Source organism: Pristiophorus japonicus, chromosome 14 (assembly GCF_044704955.1).
Source record: "Pristiophorus japonicus isolate sPriJap1 chromosome 14, sPriJap1.hap1, whole genome shotgun sequence".
Taxonomy (NCBI): domain Eukaryota; kingdom Metazoa; phylum Chordata; class Chondrichthyes; family Pristiophoridae; genus Pristiophorus; species Pristiophorus japonicus.
Window position 1 is genome coordinate 63,353,809 of NC_091990.1, and position 18,337 is coordinate 63,372,145.

An 18,337-nucleotide genomic window follows, 5' to 3' on the forward strand; every position below is an offset into this window, starting at 1 on the left:
AGGGGTTCAATCAGTTCTCCTCTAACTTTTCCAGCGTGTCTGCTATGCAAATGGAGTTAGCACGGCAGACCCTGGAGGGGATTCGAGAACAGACTGCCACAACCAATACCCTTCGGCATGCACTGCTGGCTGGACACGGCACTGCACCCAAGGTGTCGTGTTGGGTCTAAATACAACACCAAGCACTCAAGCGAGTACGGAGGATACAGTTCCTCTTGACTCAGAAGACGAACAGCCAGCTTCGTCTTCCCCTCCAACACCTCCACCACGGCAGGAAGTCTTGCCATCGCCCGCTGCACGCTAGCTTCATCTCGATCTGCGTGGACCAAAACAGGCAGGTGGTGTTAAAACACAGGGTGGTAAAGGACCTGGAGGGAAATGTGGTCACAGGTAGGGAGGGGGGGTTGTTTTTGCAATGTTAATGTTACATTTTTTATAGATCATGTTCGTTCATAGTTGTTATAGAGGGGTGAGAGTGTTGATAAAAAAAAAAATTTTAATTTGTTGTTTCAAATAAAATGTTTTACTGAATTTAACAGTTGTTGTACATTCCCTTATAGTTACGTTAAGCATAACATTTTAACAATTGTTCTGCATTTGTTGTGCATTCTCTTATAACAACATAGGTATACTTAAGTTAAGCATTAATGCAAATGCCAGGCCAGTGCGGGCAAGGCACAAATGTAACTCAACGCAAATGCAACTTTTGTTTAACCGTAGCTGTAAATGTAAATGTAACTATCCACAATGTAAGTTCATGCAAAGCGTTCATCAATGAGCTGCTGACGCAACAGCTTAGCAGCCACCTAACTGCCACTGGATACTTCTTGTTCGTCTTCCTCTTCTTGCTCCTCGCCGGTTTGCTCTTCCGTCTCCCCTCCTTCTGGAGGTGAACCTGAAGCCCCATCTGGCATTAGTTTTCCTCTCCTTATAGTTAGGTTATGCAGCATGCAACACACCACAATAAACTCAGTGACCTGGTCAGGGTGGTACTGTAGGCTGACACCAGCATGGTCCAGGCATCTGAAGTGCTGCTTTAGGACTCCAATTGTCTTTTTGACGATGTTGCGTGTGGCTATGTGGCTTTCGTTGTAACGTTTCTCTGTTTCAATGACGGGATTACACAGTGGGGTCATCAGCCAACTGGCAAGGCCATATCCCTTATTCCCCAGCATCCAACCGTGACCTTCTGGCTGATTGACAAACAGGTCAGGGATAGCACTCTCACATAGGATGTGCGCATCATGGATGCTGCCAGGAAATGTAGCATTTATTGTCATGATTATTTGGTTGTGGTCGACAACAAGCTGCTCATTCAGGGAGTGGAATTCCTTTCTGTTACGAAACACCTCCGCGTTCTGTAAAGGGGTTTTCAGGGCAATGTGCGTGCAGTCTATTGCTCCCTGCACCTTGGGGAAGTTTGCTATTCTAGAGAAACCCAAAGCCCTCCCGGTCTGTGCCTCCCTGGTCATAGGGAAGCTTATAAAGTCCATCCTGCGAGCGTAAAGGACTTCAGTCACCTGCCGAAAGCAGCAGTGTGTGGCGTGCTGAGAGATACCACAGATGTGGACCAGCTGAAGCCTGAAAGGATCTCGACGCGTAGAAAGATAGTGCAGCAGTAACCTTCACCTCAACGGGCAGTGCAGTTCTGATAGTGCTGGAAGGCTGCAGATCCCCCTTGATGAGATGGCAAATCTCATCGATGACCTCCTTCTGGAAGCGCAGCCTCCTAAGACACGCGTTTTCAGACAAGTTGAGGTAAGATTGCGTTTCTTTGTACCTTTGTCAGCTGTACGCTCGCCTCCTCTGTCTCCTCTGTCTCTGTCTCCACATTACCCTGCCACCTCTTCGATTGATCCTCTCAGAAACCAGCGTATGAGCAGTTACGAGTAATGGCGCAGAAAACATAGGCCCCATCGCTGTCAATATTTATTTTCACTTGCTATAAATGCACTTTTCAGCAAAAAATGCCGAATCTACTAAGCTACTATCAGTACAATTAAATATAAGTATAAATCTGAGTTGATCTATTTATAAAAGAACCTTAAATAACTCACAAATATCTTAGCTCGATTTTTTTAGCTGTCTCCTCCCTTCCTCCGAAATTCAAAATGGCGTCCGTAGTGTCCAGTTCGGCCAGGAAAGCCCGGGAAAAGCAACTATTATCCAGTGATGTTCTCGGCGAGCGATCAGCCCAGCGATGTGCCGGAACTTCAAATCGGCGATGTGTGGGCAATCAGCCCACCGATCAGCTCGTCGAAGTGAGCCGAAACTTGGGGGCTTAATCTTCCGCCGATGTTGAGGCCTGAGTTTCTATTTTTTGCTCAAAATGGGCGACAGACGTCCATTTTGGGCGATATATGGGCGATGTGAAGTGGAAAGTCTAGCCCGAGGGAATTTCCAAAGGTTACATTCAATGCATCCACTATCTCTGCTGCAGCCACTTCTTTTAAGACCTTAGGATGCAGGCTATCAGGTCCAGGGGACTTGTCAGCCCTAAGTCCCATTAGTTTGTCTGGTACTTTTTCTCTAATGATAATGATTGTTTTAATTTCTTCCCTCCCTTTTCCCCCCTGATTTTCTACTATTATTGGGATGCCTTTCGTGTCTTCTACCATGAAGACAGATACAAAATCATTGTTCTCAGAGTCTGAAGGCTGGGACTTCAAACTCCACAATAGAATTGAGCACATTATTTCGATTGACACTTCAATGGCATACCAAGGGAGTGGTGCCACCTTTTGGATGAGTCATTAAACTCAAGCTCCTTCTGCCAGCTAAGGTGCATGTAGAAGATCCCACGGGATTACATAGAAACATAGAAAATAGGTGCAGGAGTAGGCCATTCGGCCCTTCGGGCCTGCACCGCCATTCAATAAGATCATGGCTGATCATTCCCTCAGTACCCCTTTCCTGCTTTCTCTCCATACCCCTTGATTCCCTTAGCCGTAAGAGCCACATCAAACTCCCTCTTGAATATATCCAATGAACTGGCATCAACAACTCTCTGCGGCAGGGAATTACACAGGTTAACAACTCTCTGAGTGAAGAAATTTCACCTCATCTCAGTCCTAAATGGCCTACCCCTTATCCTAAAACTGTGTCCCCTGGTTCTGGACTTCCCCAACATCGGGAGCATTCTACCCGCATCTAACCTGTCCCGTCCCATCAGAATCTTATATGTTTCTATGAGATCCCCTCTCATCCTTCTAAACTCCAGTGAATAAAGGCCCAGTTGATCCAGTCTTTCCTCATATGACAGCCCAGCCATCCCTGCATTCAGTCTGGTGAACCTTCGCTGCACTCCCTCAATAGCAAGAACGTCCTTCCTCAGATTAGGAGACCAAAACTGAACACAATATTCCAGGTGAGGCCTCACTAAGGCCCTGTACAACTGCAGTAAGACCTCCCTGCTCCTATACTCAAATCCCCTAGCTATGAAGGCCAACATACCATTTGCCTTCTTCACCGCCTGCTGCACCTGCATGCCCACTTTCAGTGACTGATGAACCATGATACCCAGGTCTCGTTGCACCTCCCCTTTTCCTAATCTGCCGCCATCCAGATAATATTCTGCCTTCGTGTTTTTGCCCCCAAAAATGGATCACCTCACATTTATCCACATTATGCTGCATCTGCCATGCATTTTCCCACTCACCTAACCTGTCCAAGTCACCCTGCAGCCTCTTAGCGTCCTCCTCACAGCTCATACCGCCACCCAGTTTAGTTTCATCCGCAAACTTGGAGATATTACACTCAATTCCTTCATCTAAATCGTTAATGTATATTGTAAAGAACTGGGGTCCCAGCACTGAGCCCTGCGGCACTCCACTAGTCACTGCCTGCCATTCTGAAAAGGACTAGTTTAACCTGAATCTCTGCTTCCTGTCCGCCAACCAGTTCTCTATCCACGTCAGTACATTACCCCGAATACCATGCGCTTTGATTTTGCACACCAATCTCTTGTGCGGGACCTTGTCAAAAGCCTTTTGAAAGTCCAAATACACCACATCCACTGGTTCTCACTTGTCCACTCTGCTAGTTACATCCTCAAAAAATTCCAGAAGATTCATCAATCATGATTTCCCTTTCATAAATCCATGCTGACTTGGTCCCATCCTGTCACTGCTTTCCAAATGCGCTGCTATTTCATCCTTAATGATTGATTCCAACATTTTCCCCACTACTGATGTCAGGCTAACCGGTCTATAATTACCAGTTTTCTCTCTCCCTCCTTTTTGAAAAAGTGGTGTTACATTAGCTACCCTCCAGTCCATAGGATCTGACCCAGAGTCGATAGACTGTTGGAAAATGATCACCAATACCTCCACTATTTCAAGGGCCACTTCCTTAAGTACTCTGGGATGCAGACTATCAGGCCCTGGGGATTTATTGGCCTTCAATCCCATCAATTTTCCTAACACAATTTCCCACCGAATAAGGATATCCTTCAGTTCCTCCTTCTCACTAGACCCACTGTCCTCTAGTACATTCGGAAGGTTATTTGTGCCTTCCTTCGTGAAGACAGAACCAAAGTATTTGTTCAATTGGTCTGCCATTTCTTTGTTCGCCATTATAAATTCACCTGAATCCGACTGCAAGGGACCTACATTTGTCTTCACTAATCTATTTTTCTTCACATATTTAGAGAAGATTTTGCAGTCAGTTTTTATGTTCCCTGCAAGCTTCCTCTCGCACTCTGTTTTCCCCCTTAGTCTTCCTCTGTTGAATTCTAAATTTCTCCCAGTCCTCAGGTTTGTTGCTTTTTCTACACAAATTATATGCCTCTTCCTTGGCTTTAATACTATGCATAATTTCCCTTGTTAGCCATGGTTGAGCCACCTTCCCCGTTTTATTTTTGCTCCAGACAGGGATGTACAATTGCTGAAGTTCATCCATGTGATCTTTAAATGTTTGCCATTGCTTATTCACTGTCAACCCTTTAAGTATCCTTTGCCAGTCGATTCTAGCCAATTCACGCCTCATACTGTTGAAGTTACCTTTCCTTAAGTTCTGGACCCTAGTTTCCGAATTAATTGTGTCACTCTCCATCTTAATAAAGAATTCTACCATATTATGATCACTCTTCCCCAAGGGGCCTCGCACAACAAGATTGCTAATAGAAACATAGAAAATAGGTGCAGGAGTAGGCCATTCGGCCCTTCGAGCCTGCATCGCCATTCAATGAGTTCATGGCTGAACATGCAACTTCAGTACCCCATTCCTGCTTTCTCGTCATACCCCTTGATCCCTCTAGTAGTAAGGACTACATCTAACTCCTTTTTGAATATATTTAATGACTTGGCCTCAACAACTTTCTGTGGTAGAGAATTGCACAGGTTCACCACTCTCTGGGTGAAGAAGTTTCTCCTCATCTCGGTCCTAAATGGCTTACCCCTTATCCTTAGGCTGTGACCCCTGGTTCTGGACTTTCCCAACATTGGGAACATTCTTCCTGCATCTACCCTGTCTAAACCAGTCAGAATTTTAAACGTTTCTATAAGATCCCCTCTCATTCGTCTGAACTCCAGTGAATACAAGCCCAGTTGATCCAGTCTTTCTTGATATGTCAGTCCCGCCATCCCGGGAATCAGTCTGGTGAACCTTCGCTGCACTCCCTCAATAGCAAGAATGTCCTTCCTCAAGTTAGGAGAACAAAACTGTACACAATACTCCAGGTGTGGCCTCACCAAGGCCCTATACAACTGTAGTAACACCTCCCTGCCCCGTACTCAAATTCCCTTGCTATGAAGGCCAACATGCCGTTTGCTTTCTTAGCCGACTGCTGTACCTGCATGCCAACCTTCAATGACTGATGTACCATGACACCCAGGTCTCGTTGCGCCTCCCCTTTTCCTAATCTGTCACCATTCAGATAATTGTCTGTCTCTGTTTTTACCACCAAAGTGGATAACCTCATATTTATCCACATTATACTTCATCTGCCATGCATTTGCCCACTCACCTAACCTATCCAAGTCACTCTGCAGCCTCATAGCATCCTCCTCGCAGCTCACACTGCCACCCAACTTAGTGTCATCTGCAAATTTGGAGATGCTACATTTAATCCCCTCATCTAAATCATTAATGTACAATGTAAACAGCTGGGGCCCCAACACAGAACCTTGCGGTACCCCACTAGTCACTGCCTGCCATTCTGAAAAGTCCCCATTTACTCCTACTCTTTGCTTCCTGTCTGCCAACCAGTTCTCAATCTACGTCAGCACACTACCCACAATCCCATGTGCTTTAACTTTGCACATTAATCTCTTGTGTGCGACCTTGTCGGAAGCCTTCTGAAAGTCCAAATACATCACATCAACTGGTTCTCCCTTGTCCACTCTACTAGAAACATCCTCAAAAAATTCCAGAAAATTTGTCAAGCATGATTTCCCTTTCACAAATCCATGCTGACTTGGACCTATCATGTTACCTCTTTCCAAATGCGTTGCTATGACATCCTGATTAATTAATTCCATCATTTTACCCACTACCGATGTCAGGCTGACCGGTCTATAATTCCCTGTTTTCTCTCTCCCTCCTTTTTTAAAAAGTGGGGTTACATTGGCTAACCTCCACTCCATAGGAAATGATCCAGAGTCTATGGAATGTTGGAAAATGACTGTCAATGCATCCGCTATTTCCAAGGCCACCTCCTTAAATACTATGGGATGCAGACCATTAGGCCCTGGGGATTTATCGGCCTTCAATCCCATCAATTTCCCCAACACAATTTCCCGACTAATAAGGATTTCCCTCAGTTCCTCCTTCTTACTAGACCTTCTGACCCCTTTTATATCCAGAAGGTTGTTTGTGTCCTCCTTAGTGAATACCGAACCAAAGTACTTGTTCAATTGGTCTGCCATTTCTTTGTTCCCCGTTATGACTTCCCCTGATTCTGACTGCAGGGGACCTACATTTGTCTTTACTAACCTTTTTCTCTTTACATATCTATAGAAGCTTTTGCAGTCCATTTTAATGTTCCCTGCAAGCTTCCTCTCGTACTCTATTTTCCCTGCCCTAATCAAACCCTTTGTCCTCCTCTGCTGAGTTCTAAATTTCTCGCAGTCCCCCGGTTCGCTGCTATTTCTGGCCAATTTGTATGCCACTTCCTTGGCTTTAATACTATCCCTGATTTCCCTTGATAGCCACGGTTGAGCCACCTTCCCTTTTTTATTTTTACGTCAGACAGGGATGTACAATTGTTGTAGTTCATTTATGCGGTCTCTAAATGTCTGCCATTGCCCATTCACTGTCAATCCCTTCAGCATCATTCACCAATCTATCCTAGCCAATTCACGCCTCATACCTTCAAAGTTACCCTTCTTTAAGTTCTGGACCATGGTCTCTGAATTAACTGTTTCATTCTCCATCCTAATGTAGAATTCCACCATATTATGGTCACTCTTCCCCAAGGGGCCTCACACAATGAGATTGCTAATTAGTCCCTTCTCATTACACATCACCCAGTCTAGGATGGCCAGCTGTGTAGTTGGTTCCTCGACATATTGGTTGAGAAAACCATCCCTAATACACCCCAGGAAATCCTCCTCCACCGCATTGCTACCAGTTTGGTTAGTCCAATCAATATGTCGATCAAAGTTGCCCATGATAACTGCTGTACCTTTATTGCACACATCCCTTATTTCCTGTTTGATGCTGTCTCCAACCTCACTCCTCCTATTTGGTGGTCTGTACACAACTCCCACTAGCGTTTTCTGCCCTTTGGAATTCCGCAGCTCCACCCATACCAATTCCAAATCATCCAGGCTAATGTCCCTCCTTACTATTGCATTAATTTCCTCTTTAACCAGCAACGCCACCCCGCCTCCTTTTCCTTTCTGTCTATCCTTCCTAAATGCTGAATACCCTTGGATGTTGAGTTCCCAGCCTTGGTCACCCTGGAGCCATGTCTCCATCATGCCAATTACATCATACCCGTTAACTGCTATCTGCGCAGTTCATTCGTCCACCTTATTCCGAATACTCCTCGCATTGAGGCACAGAGCCTTCAGGCTTGTCTTTTTAATACACTTTGCCCCTTTAGAATTTTGCTGTAATGTGGCCCTTTTTGTTTTTTGCCTTGGGTTTCTCTGCCCTCCACTTTTATTATTCTCCTTTCTATCTTTTGCTTCTGACTCCATTTTATTTCCCTCTGTCTCCCTGCATAGGTTCCTATCCCCCTGCCACATTAGTTTAATTCCTCCCCAACAGCACTAGCAAACACTCCCCATAGGACATTGGTTCCGGTCCTGCCCAGGTGCAGACCGTCCGGTTTGTACTGGTCCCACCTCCCCCTGAACTGGTTCCAATGTCCGAGGAATTTGAATTCCTCCCTTCTGCACCACTGCTCAAGCCACGTATTCATCTGAGCTGTCCTGCGATTCCTACTCTGACTAGCACGTGGCACTGGTAACAATCCTGAGATTACTACTTTGAGGTCCTACTTTTTAATTTAACTCCTAGCTCCCTAATTTCGTCTTGTAGGACCTCATCCCGTTTTTTACCTATATCGTTGGTACCTATATGCACCACGACAACTGGCTGTTCACCCTCCCTTTTCAGAATGTCCTGCACCCGCTCCGAGACAACCTTGATCCTTGCACCAGTGAGGCAACATACCATCCTGGAGTCTCTATTGTGGCCGCAGAAACGCCTATCTCTTCCCCTTACAATTGAATCCCCTATCACTATTGCTCTCCCACTCTTTTTCCTGCCCTCCTGTGCAGTAGAGCCAGCCACGGTGCCATGAACTTGGCTGCTGCTGCTCCCCCCTGATGAGTCATCCCCCCCAACAGTACTCAAAGCGGTGTATCTGTTTTGCAGGGGGATGACCGCAGGGGATCCCTGCGCATTGTCCTAGCTAACATTGATGCCTCAACTAACACTGCTCAAAATGCAAGATCTGGTCATTTATTCATTTGCTGTTTGTGGGACCTTGCTGTGCAAATTTACTGTGTTCACTTACATAACAACAGTGGCTGCACTTCAAAAGTAACCCATTGGCTGTAAGGCGCTTTGAGACATCCTGAGGGTGCGATAAGATATTGTTTAAATGCAGGTTCTTTACTAATTTGTTATATTTATCAAGATGAGATTGCTTAAATATGGCAAGTTTTGATGTAATTTACATCACTTGCTGTGTGTCTGTAATCAATCATAACTGAGCTTTGACAAACGTGCTTTCATCAAGAAAGCACCTGTTGATTGCTAAGCATTTTGAGAAGGGAAAGGACCTGTTCTTGTGTACGTTTCTTTCTACACTGACAATCTGGTTGTTTATTTTTATCTCTTCATTTCATTAGTATGTAGTTGTACCTGGTGGGATGGAACAAATTAGTTCTTCTCTTGGGTTACTCCATTTTCTCAAAGTGCTCCCAGTACAGCTGGTGGTTTTCCATTTTTATTGTTGTCTGCCCATTGAGATTACTTTCTGGAAATAGCTTCATTAAAACAGATTGATCAGGACATCACATTCTGCTCTGCAGACGCAGTATTTAGGACACTGAACCCTGCCAATAGATATAGTGCTCTGGAAATCACATTTGGTTCTGGTGGTGCAGCACTCAGTGTATCATCATCTGGACGACAGATATAGCACTCGAATCGGAATCTTCGCAGACCTGTGAGTACGGGTTTGGAGGCGGGCCCACTGTCAAAATGACCCTGATTGACAATGGGTCGACTTTCCGCTCTGAAGCCGCCTCCATGTCTGTTTCTCAGCGAAGGGCCACTTCATTAAGGTAGGTACCATGTAGTTTAGTGCTATTTAAGAGAATTAAAAGCAGGCATTTACAGTTTTACCAACTTTTTGATGGGTTTGCCGTCCCTCGGGGAACATTTCAGATAAGTGGAGTTGAGTTCTGTGTGACTCTCTATTGCTTTGGCAAGTTGACAGCTGCAGAAGTGGTTTAAAAGCTATCATTTCACATCTGTTCACTTTCCATTGTCAGAAGATGAAGCCCTCAGGATTTGGAAGAAACTTTTGAGCTGTATGCAGGTTGGAAGTGTTTGCAGTGAACCCTCTATCCACTGTCACCTCTCTCACCATTGACAGATCGCTCCTGTCATTTCAACCTCACCTGCCATCTACTCCAGTAGCATTGGTGCCCTTGACAAAATCTCACCTTGGTCCTCAGAATCCCACAACGATCAGCCCCAACACCAACCTCACCAGGCACACCAACAACAACATCAACAGTCTCCACAATCACCTGATGCTGCACAGGATACAGGCCATCAGCACCCGACCACATTGCTGCCCCGGGAGGCGTGCAAGAACACCAGAGAGATTTAGACAGCCATTTGTAGTCAATGACATATTCCCATGGGTACACATGTGATTACTGCGTCTTCCACAGGCATTTGCCACCCCTCTGCTTCGGCCTGTGATGTCATGGCTACTGCTATGTCAACCATGCACGCGCCACCACCTCTGGGACCCCACTATCGTTCGTTGAGCCCACTTCCTGGTTTAGCCGGCCAAGGATGGGCTCATTGGACCGCTGTGAGGTAAGGGGAATGCTTGAGGCAGCCTCCACCACACTCACAGCAGGTGCATCCACGCTACGCGGGACCCTCACCAATGCACCCATAAGTTCGCGGTGCATCTGCATGGACTCCCTGCACATAGCCTCCAAATCCAGGCCCTTATCTGCCTGTCTCTAAGCAGGACTCCTGGGCCGACTTAACCTCTGGAGAGCTGGCCCCTGAGCTTTCCCTTGCGCTGGGCATTGCTGCAGGCCACTGGGGCCAGGAGCATCGGGATCTACAAACCCCAGGAAGAAGGGCTCTTCCACCGAGCTGGTCTCCCCACTCGCTGGCATTGAGAACGGGTCCCTCTCTGTGGCCGCACACGTCTCCACATCCTCCTCATCCTCCACCACATGTGAAGAAGAAGGCTGATGCTGTGGTTAGCAGCTGGGGAGGGAGCAGGAAGGCAAGTAGTAGGGGACATCATTATTTTGGAGCTACATTTTGTAAGGCATGTTGGCTCAAGGGTAAGGGGTCTCACAGAACATGCCCATCTCATTCACAAACCGTCACTGTCAAGCAGGGGCACTGCCTTGCCGGCTGCTACCGCCACAACTGGTGTACCCATGAGGGTGGTCACTTGCTCCTCGACCGTCGTGAGCTCCTGGAGGTCTGGCTCCCCACCTCCCGTCCACTGCTGCTTTTTCCTATTGTTGCTGAATTTGGCCTGCAATGACCAAAACAAGAAGTTGTTAGTGGGTCTGTTGCTACTCATGTGCCACTTGTGTCTACAGTAAGTGACTCGGTATTAATGACGCGAGATGTGAATCTCTGCATCTCAGCCTGCGTGGCAGCGCACAGTGAATGTGATAACGGTGGGATTGGGGAACAAAGAGCTGTGAGTAAGTATAAGGCTGAAGGCCTGTGACTGCATATGAAGAGTTAAAAGTTGTTGGTAAGTGGCCTCAAGCTGAGTTGGGAGCTTGAACGTGAGAGACGCTTGGATGTGCGGAACATGTGTAGTGAGGCGATAGAGAGCTTTTCGGGTGTCTCCAGCAATGAGGAGCATGGCCTGGTACACATGGAGAAGGGGTGGGCACTGCAAAGCCTTTACATTCTGTGAGACAGTGAGGCTCACATGAACTCATTACAAGGTGAATGGAAAGGGTATTCACCCTGACGAACCTAGTGAAGTCGTTGAACTTTTTGTGACATTGTGTCACTGTTTTGGCCACCATGTTGCGGGTAGAAACGTGCTGGGCCACCTCCCTCCACAGCCTTCTGAATACCCTTGGCTGTGGACTTCGTCCCCCTCCAGGCTGTAGCTCATTGCTGCGCCTCTCCACTACCTCAAGCAAGGCCTCAAGGGACGTGGCCGAGAAGTGGTGCACTCGCTGCCGTCCTCCTTGCTCTTCCATTTTCCCTCTCTGAAGACACTAAGGAGAATGGAGCACTTGGTGTGATTCAAGCAAATTTCTTGGCGCAAACTTTTTAAAGTCACTATACTTACCGCTCCGCCTGGATTAACACCTCAAAATGGGCGGTACCGAATTTCCACCCCATAGTGTTCAAAATAAAGATTTCAATGATTGACAACACAGTAGCAGAAGGTCTAATGAACATTGGCTAAAACACCCAAGTGCCTACCCTGGTATGTTGTTAGTTAGTATGATTGGACAAGGATGAGGATGAGTGTGAGGGATGGCTAGTGAGATGGGGAAGTGACAGAGAGAGAGGGATGGGTGGAGGTGCAAGATCAGTTGGTGTAAGGATGTGCTGGGGTAGGATAGGGAATGCAAAGTGATGGGGATGTGATGAGTGGCACAGCAGGATGAGGTTGAATGTGGCTTTGCAGTAACATTTCGTGATCTACTGAGATCATTGAAATGTTTGTGCTACTGCAGCCAAGTCCTCCTGACGACATCCCTACTTGTGCTCTCCTGTGCACTGTGCACCCAGGCTGCGTTAGTATCCTGGGGAGGTCTATTCCGTCCATTGTAAAGGAAGAGCGCTTCCCTGCATGCTGTGACTCCCTCCAAAAGTATCTGGAGAATGTCATGGGAGAGCCTGGGTGCAGCCATGCACCTTTGTGCAGTGTTTGTCAGTGTTTGGAGCAGCTCAATGCTGTAGAACACTGACAGAAGAACTGTCAAAAAACAGTGATGTCATCAGACCGGTTTCCTGTTAATTAACCGGGAACCTCGCAGGGCGGGCCTAACAAGCCCCATCAATGGAAGATTGCTATGAGAGGGCGGGCTGGAGCCAGGTGCATGTTCCCCACACACCACCGATGCTGCCCGCACCCAAATTTCACCCGTTGGCAAAATCGTGGCCGGGGTAACACCTTCTGGCCTATAACAACAACATCAACTTTTATTTACATAGCGCCTTTAACGTAGTAAAACATCCCAAGGCGCTTCAAAGCAGTGATATAAGACAAAACAGATCAATTTGACACCGAGCCACATAAGAAGAAATTACCACAGATGACCAAAAGCTTGGTTAAAGAGGTAGGTTTTAAGGAGCGTCTTAAAAGAGGAAAAAGAGGTGGAGAGGTTTAGGGAGGGAGTTCCAGAGCTTAGGGTATAACACTATAGATACACCACTCAGGGTATCACCCTCTGGCCTATAGATACACCACTCAGAGTATCACCCTCTGGCCTTATAGATACACCACTCAGGGTATCACCCTCTGGCCTTATAGATACACCACTCAGGATATCACCCTCTGGCCTATAGATACGCCACTCAGGGTACCACCCTCTGGCCTATAGATACACCACTCAGGATATCAATCTCTGGCCTATAGATACACCACTCAGGGTATCACTCTCTGGCCTATAGATACACCACTCAGGGTGTCACCATCTGGCCTGCATACAGTGTTCAGAATATGTATTCTTCCCTTTGTGTATAGAAAACAAGTTTTATTCTGCACTTCAGAGTATTTGAAATATTTATTATTTGTAAAGGGAAGCATGTGTGCTGTATCTGCAGGCCTGAAGGTGAGTCCCTGAGTACTGTTTTAGGTTAAATTAATGAATGAGGAGATATGAGTAAACACCCAGATTATCAATGTACAAATACATTAATATTTCTATTTTCTCAGTGTGGAGCAAATCATTTAAAAATAGGAGAACAGATTATTAATCACTGTTTGTATATAACTAATTAAGTTAATTTAGTGTCAGCAAATGTTCAGGTAATCTGATTGCTCTGAGTGATGATATGCTAAATGTATGTATGTGTGTTTTATTTAGATCCGAGAGCACTTGGCTAAAGGACAGCGGACCCTGGCAGGAGAGGGCATGTCACAAGTCATAAGGACTATGCTGGGTTTAATGGAGAGAAAGAAATTCTACAGTGGAGATCTCTTGTTCTCTGCAGACATATTGCGGAACGTGACAGACACATTCAAGAGAGCTAGTTATATTCCTGCTTCTGATGATGTACAAGTGAGAATTGTACTTAATGACTGATGTACATTTTCTATTGTCTAAGGGGTATCCATATCTGGGTGCCCTATAGAGCTTGCAAGGTCATGCAGCACTTACATATATAGACATTTTGCTTTTTATAAAAATATTGTGCTTGAGATGTAGGTGATGCTGACATAGCCAGATTTACTGCCCTTTTCTGGTTGCTCTGAGAATGTGGTTGTGGGCCGCCTTGAACTGCTGCGGCCCTTGTGACGAAGGTGTTAGTAATACCCTGGTGTTAACACAGTATTAGGTAGGAAATTCCAGGATTCTGACCCAGCGACAATGAAGGAACGACGATATATATCCAAGTCAGGATGGTGTGTGATTTGGAGGGGAATTTGGAGGTGATGGTGTCCCCATGACATTACTGCTCTTGACCTCCTTAGTGGTAGAAGTTGCGGTAGAGGGACATGCTGTTGAGGTAGTCTTGGCGAGTTGCTGCATCCTGTAGATTGTACATACTGCAGCCTCACTGCACTGGCGATGCAGTGATGGATGTTGAGTCCCGTGGCACAGGGGCCGATCAAGAAAACTACTTAGTCCTGGATGCATCATTATATAAGCAGCCCATGCTCGCATTCAGCAAGACCTGGATATCTATCAGGCTTGGGCTGATAAGTGGCAAGTAACATTCGTGCCACACAAGTGCCAGGCAATGACTATCTCCAACAAGCAAGAAACTAACCACTGCCTCTTGACATTCAACGGCATTACCATTGCCGAATCCAACACCATTAATATCCTGGGGATCACCATTGACCAGAAACTGAACTGGACCAGCCACATGAATATTGTGTCAACAAGAGCAGGTCAGAGGCTGGGTATTCTGCAGTGAGTGTCTCACCACCTGACTCCCCAAAGCCTTTCCACCATTTACAAGGCAAAGTTAGGAGTGTGATGGAATACTCTCCACCTGCCTGGATGAGTGCAGCTCCAACAACACTCAAGAAGCTCGACACCATCCAGGGCAAAGCAGCCCGCTTGATTGGCACCCCTTCCATTACCTTAAACTTTCACTCCCTCCACCACCAGCGCACTGTGGCTGCAGTGTGTTCTATCTGCAAGATGCGTTGTAGCAACTCACCAAGGCTTCTTCGGCAGCACCTCCCAAACCCACGTCCTCGACCACCTAGAAGAATAAGGGCAGCAGGCGCATAGGAACACCACCACCTGAAAGTTCCCCTCCAAGTTACACACTATCCTGACTTGAAAGTATATCAGTGTTCCTTCATCGTCACTGGGTCAAAATCCTGGAACTCCCTCTGTAACAGCACTGTGAGAGTACCTTCACCACACGAACTGGTGCGGTTCAAGAAGGCGGCTCACCGCCACCATCTCAAGGACAATTAGGGATAGGCAATAAATGCTGGTCTTGCCAGCAACACCACATCCCATAAACGAATATAAAAAAAAATGAGATGATGACATCGTGCTTACATGTATACTTAATTTTTTGTGTCTGGATTACAGCATTTCTATTTCCTCCAACAGTTTTGTTTCTTATATGTTTTATGTGAACAACCAGCTCTACCTCTCCACCAACTCTCTTGACCCCTCCACTTTCTCTGTGTTGTGGGTCTTCTTATCTGACCTCCAGTTTAAGACTCTGAGCTGAGTTTCAGACCCCATATTCTCTCCATCACAAAGATTGCATACTTCCACCTCCGTAACATCACCCTCCTTCACCTCTACCTGAACCTATTTGCCACCTAAACCCTCATACGTACTTTTGTCAACTCCAGATTGATTATTCCAATGCTCTGCGTGCTGGCCTTCAACCTCCACTCTCCATAAACTCCAGTTTGTCCAAAACTCTACTGCTCTGATCCCATTCCACACCAAGTTCTTCTCATCCATCACCTCGGGCCTTACTTACCCATACTTTTCTAAGTCTCTCAATGCTTCAAATTTAAAATTCTCATCTTAGTCTTACACTTCTCATTATCTTTACAACCTCCTCCCAATCTGCAATCCCCTCCTCCCTGAACTCTTTGTTGCATGGATCCTGTGGTCTGGATGGTTCAGTATTACACAGCTCAGTTCTTTATTCACTCTGCTATTGGGTGAGCCCTACACAGATTTTATATATGCAAATGAGTCTGGGCATAATCGGAGTCTCACAGTATTCCAAAATATATAGAGACAGGTATAGAGATTGATGTGTACAATCAGATAGCACTATTTATAATTACTGAACTGAATCTAGTGGCACTACACTACCAATATGAAGAGTCCTTTCTCACTGTAGCTCTGTTAACTTTCAAAGGTTTTCACTTCCCACCCACACTTATTACTGAACAATCGCACTAACTGATTAATAGTGAGGAAAGAGCAAAACAACTGGCCTCAATTTACTCGGGCTGGGCAAGGGGTAGCTTAGTGTCAGGCACGAGTCACTTTAAATCTCGAGCCTGACTAAAGTATTGCAGCACTGTCTCCTGCTGAAAACTGGCAAAACTGATTCCAGGGCCGGTGGGTGGGAGTGGGAAATCGGCACGAGAGCCTTAGGACACCAGGAACCTGAAGGAACAGTTCTCGACATAACCTAAGCACTGGGCAGAGGAGAGGCAAGGTCAGGGCCGAGGAGGCCCAAAGACTCCTTGCAAGGCTGGAGGAACACTCCAGCTCCTCCTGGCCCACAGTGCTTTCTCATAAAAGTCAATTTACAAAACTTACTGGTGCCTCTTTGGCCAGTTGGCGCCTCCCACCGTGGTTCAGCTGTTGGGGACACACAGTACGAGCCTCCCCCGACTCGATGTTAAAATCACTTACGATTGTAAAGTAATGCACCGCCTAACTGTAGCGGAAGCCTCGGACAATTTGAAGGTAGGCCAAGATGAAATGGCGCCAGGCCAGCGCGGAGTGACCTCGAGCCATTAAGTGGACTTGGCCTAATATTAACCTATCCTACATACCATTCTCGCTGGGCAAGGTGGGGTTAAAATCGAGTACGCTGTTTTAAATAAATTGCTCAGTGTATTCTGCATACACCAGGAAATAACTGCCAATACAATTCAGCATCATTTGATTCTTCTTGTTCTACTGACACCCATAATCTGTTGCAGTTTCACTCACAGTTTATAAAATCATTTGAGCTGCACAGTGAATTTATCACCATGTAGCTCACTGGCAGCTATTACTCTGGGGATAAAACACTGAGTAGTGGGAAACCTTTTTGGCCTAAAAAGATTGCAGATCTTTCTTTCAGATCACATTTCCAAAAGCACTGTGAATGATCAATATTGTAAATTAAATAACTTGCAAGATGAGATGTGGAGAAATAAAATAATGACATAATTTCCATTCTTTTTTATTTACCCAGAAGTTCTTTCAGATTATCAGCTATATGCTTGAAGCAAAGAACAAAGCAAAATGGGACGATGCACTGCAGGTAAGTAGGCCTTTCTACTACATGGGGATCATGTATGACTTCCAATTGGCTGCACTCATATTGCCAGCATTGTTTGCATTGGGAATGGAGGTCAAACATAGCTTAGCTCAGCTCAACGATGCTGGTAACAAGCATATTAACTGATACGTTTATTTAGTCTAGTATTCAATTTGATTTGTAATATAGTAACAGAATGATGGATGCCAGTAAGAAGGCTACGATTTGATATGGTTGCCTCTGACCTTACTGGGTTAACTCCAGTGACATATCCAGATCACCCCCCGCGTCCAATTTTTCCCACTCATTTGTTTCTGACCATCTTTGATTTCCCCTCGTCGATCACTGATTCCCCCTGAATGCTCTCTGATTCCCTCTGAACGCTCTCTGATTCCCCCTGAATGCTCTCTGATTCCCCCTGAACTCTCTCTGATAGAAACATAGAAACATAGAAAATAGGTGCAGGAGTAGGCCATTCGGCCCTTCAAGCCTGCACCACCATTAGTGAAAACAAAAGTAGGTCCCTTGCAGTCGGATTCAGGTGAATTTATAATGGGGAACAAAGAAATGGCAGACCAATTGAACAAAGACTTCGGTTCTGTCTTCACGAAGGAAGACACAAATAACCTTCCGGAAGTACTAGGGGACCGAGGGTCTAGGGAGAAGGAGGAACTGAAGGATATCCTTATTAGGCAGGAAATTGTGTTAGGAAAATTGATGGGGTTGAAGGCCGATAAATCCCTGCGGCCAGACAGTCTGCATCCCAGAGTACTTAAGGAAGCAGCCCTAGAAATAGTGGATGCATTGATGATCATTTTCCAACAGTCTGTCGATTATGGATCAGTTCCTATGGACTGGAGGGTAGCTAATGTAACACCACTTTTTAAAAAGGGAGGGAGAGAGAAAACGGGTAATTATAGACCGAATAGCCTGACATCAGTAGTGGGGAAAATGTTGGAATCAATTATCAAGGATGAAATAGCAGCGCATTTGG

At 45.9% G+C, this 18,337-nt stretch overlaps 1 protein-coding gene across 5 annotated transcripts in view; it reads left to right on the forward strand.

The window, feature by feature from the left end:
- The window catches only part of LOC139279927 (adhesion G protein-coupled receptor B2-like), a 1,236,268-nt gene that overhangs the window by 742,556 nt on the left and 475,375 nt on the right, over positions 1–18,337 (forward strand). For all 5 annotated transcript variants that reach the window (XM_070899255.1, XM_070899259.1, XM_070899256.1 and 2 more), the window contains 2 exons: positions 13,734–13,928; positions 17,278–17,346. In XM_070899255.1, coding sequence (XP_070755356.1) covers positions 13,734–13,928; positions 17,278–17,346 — 264 coding nt within the window. The remainder of the gene's footprint in view (positions 1–13,733; positions 13,929–17,277; positions 17,347–18,337) is intronic.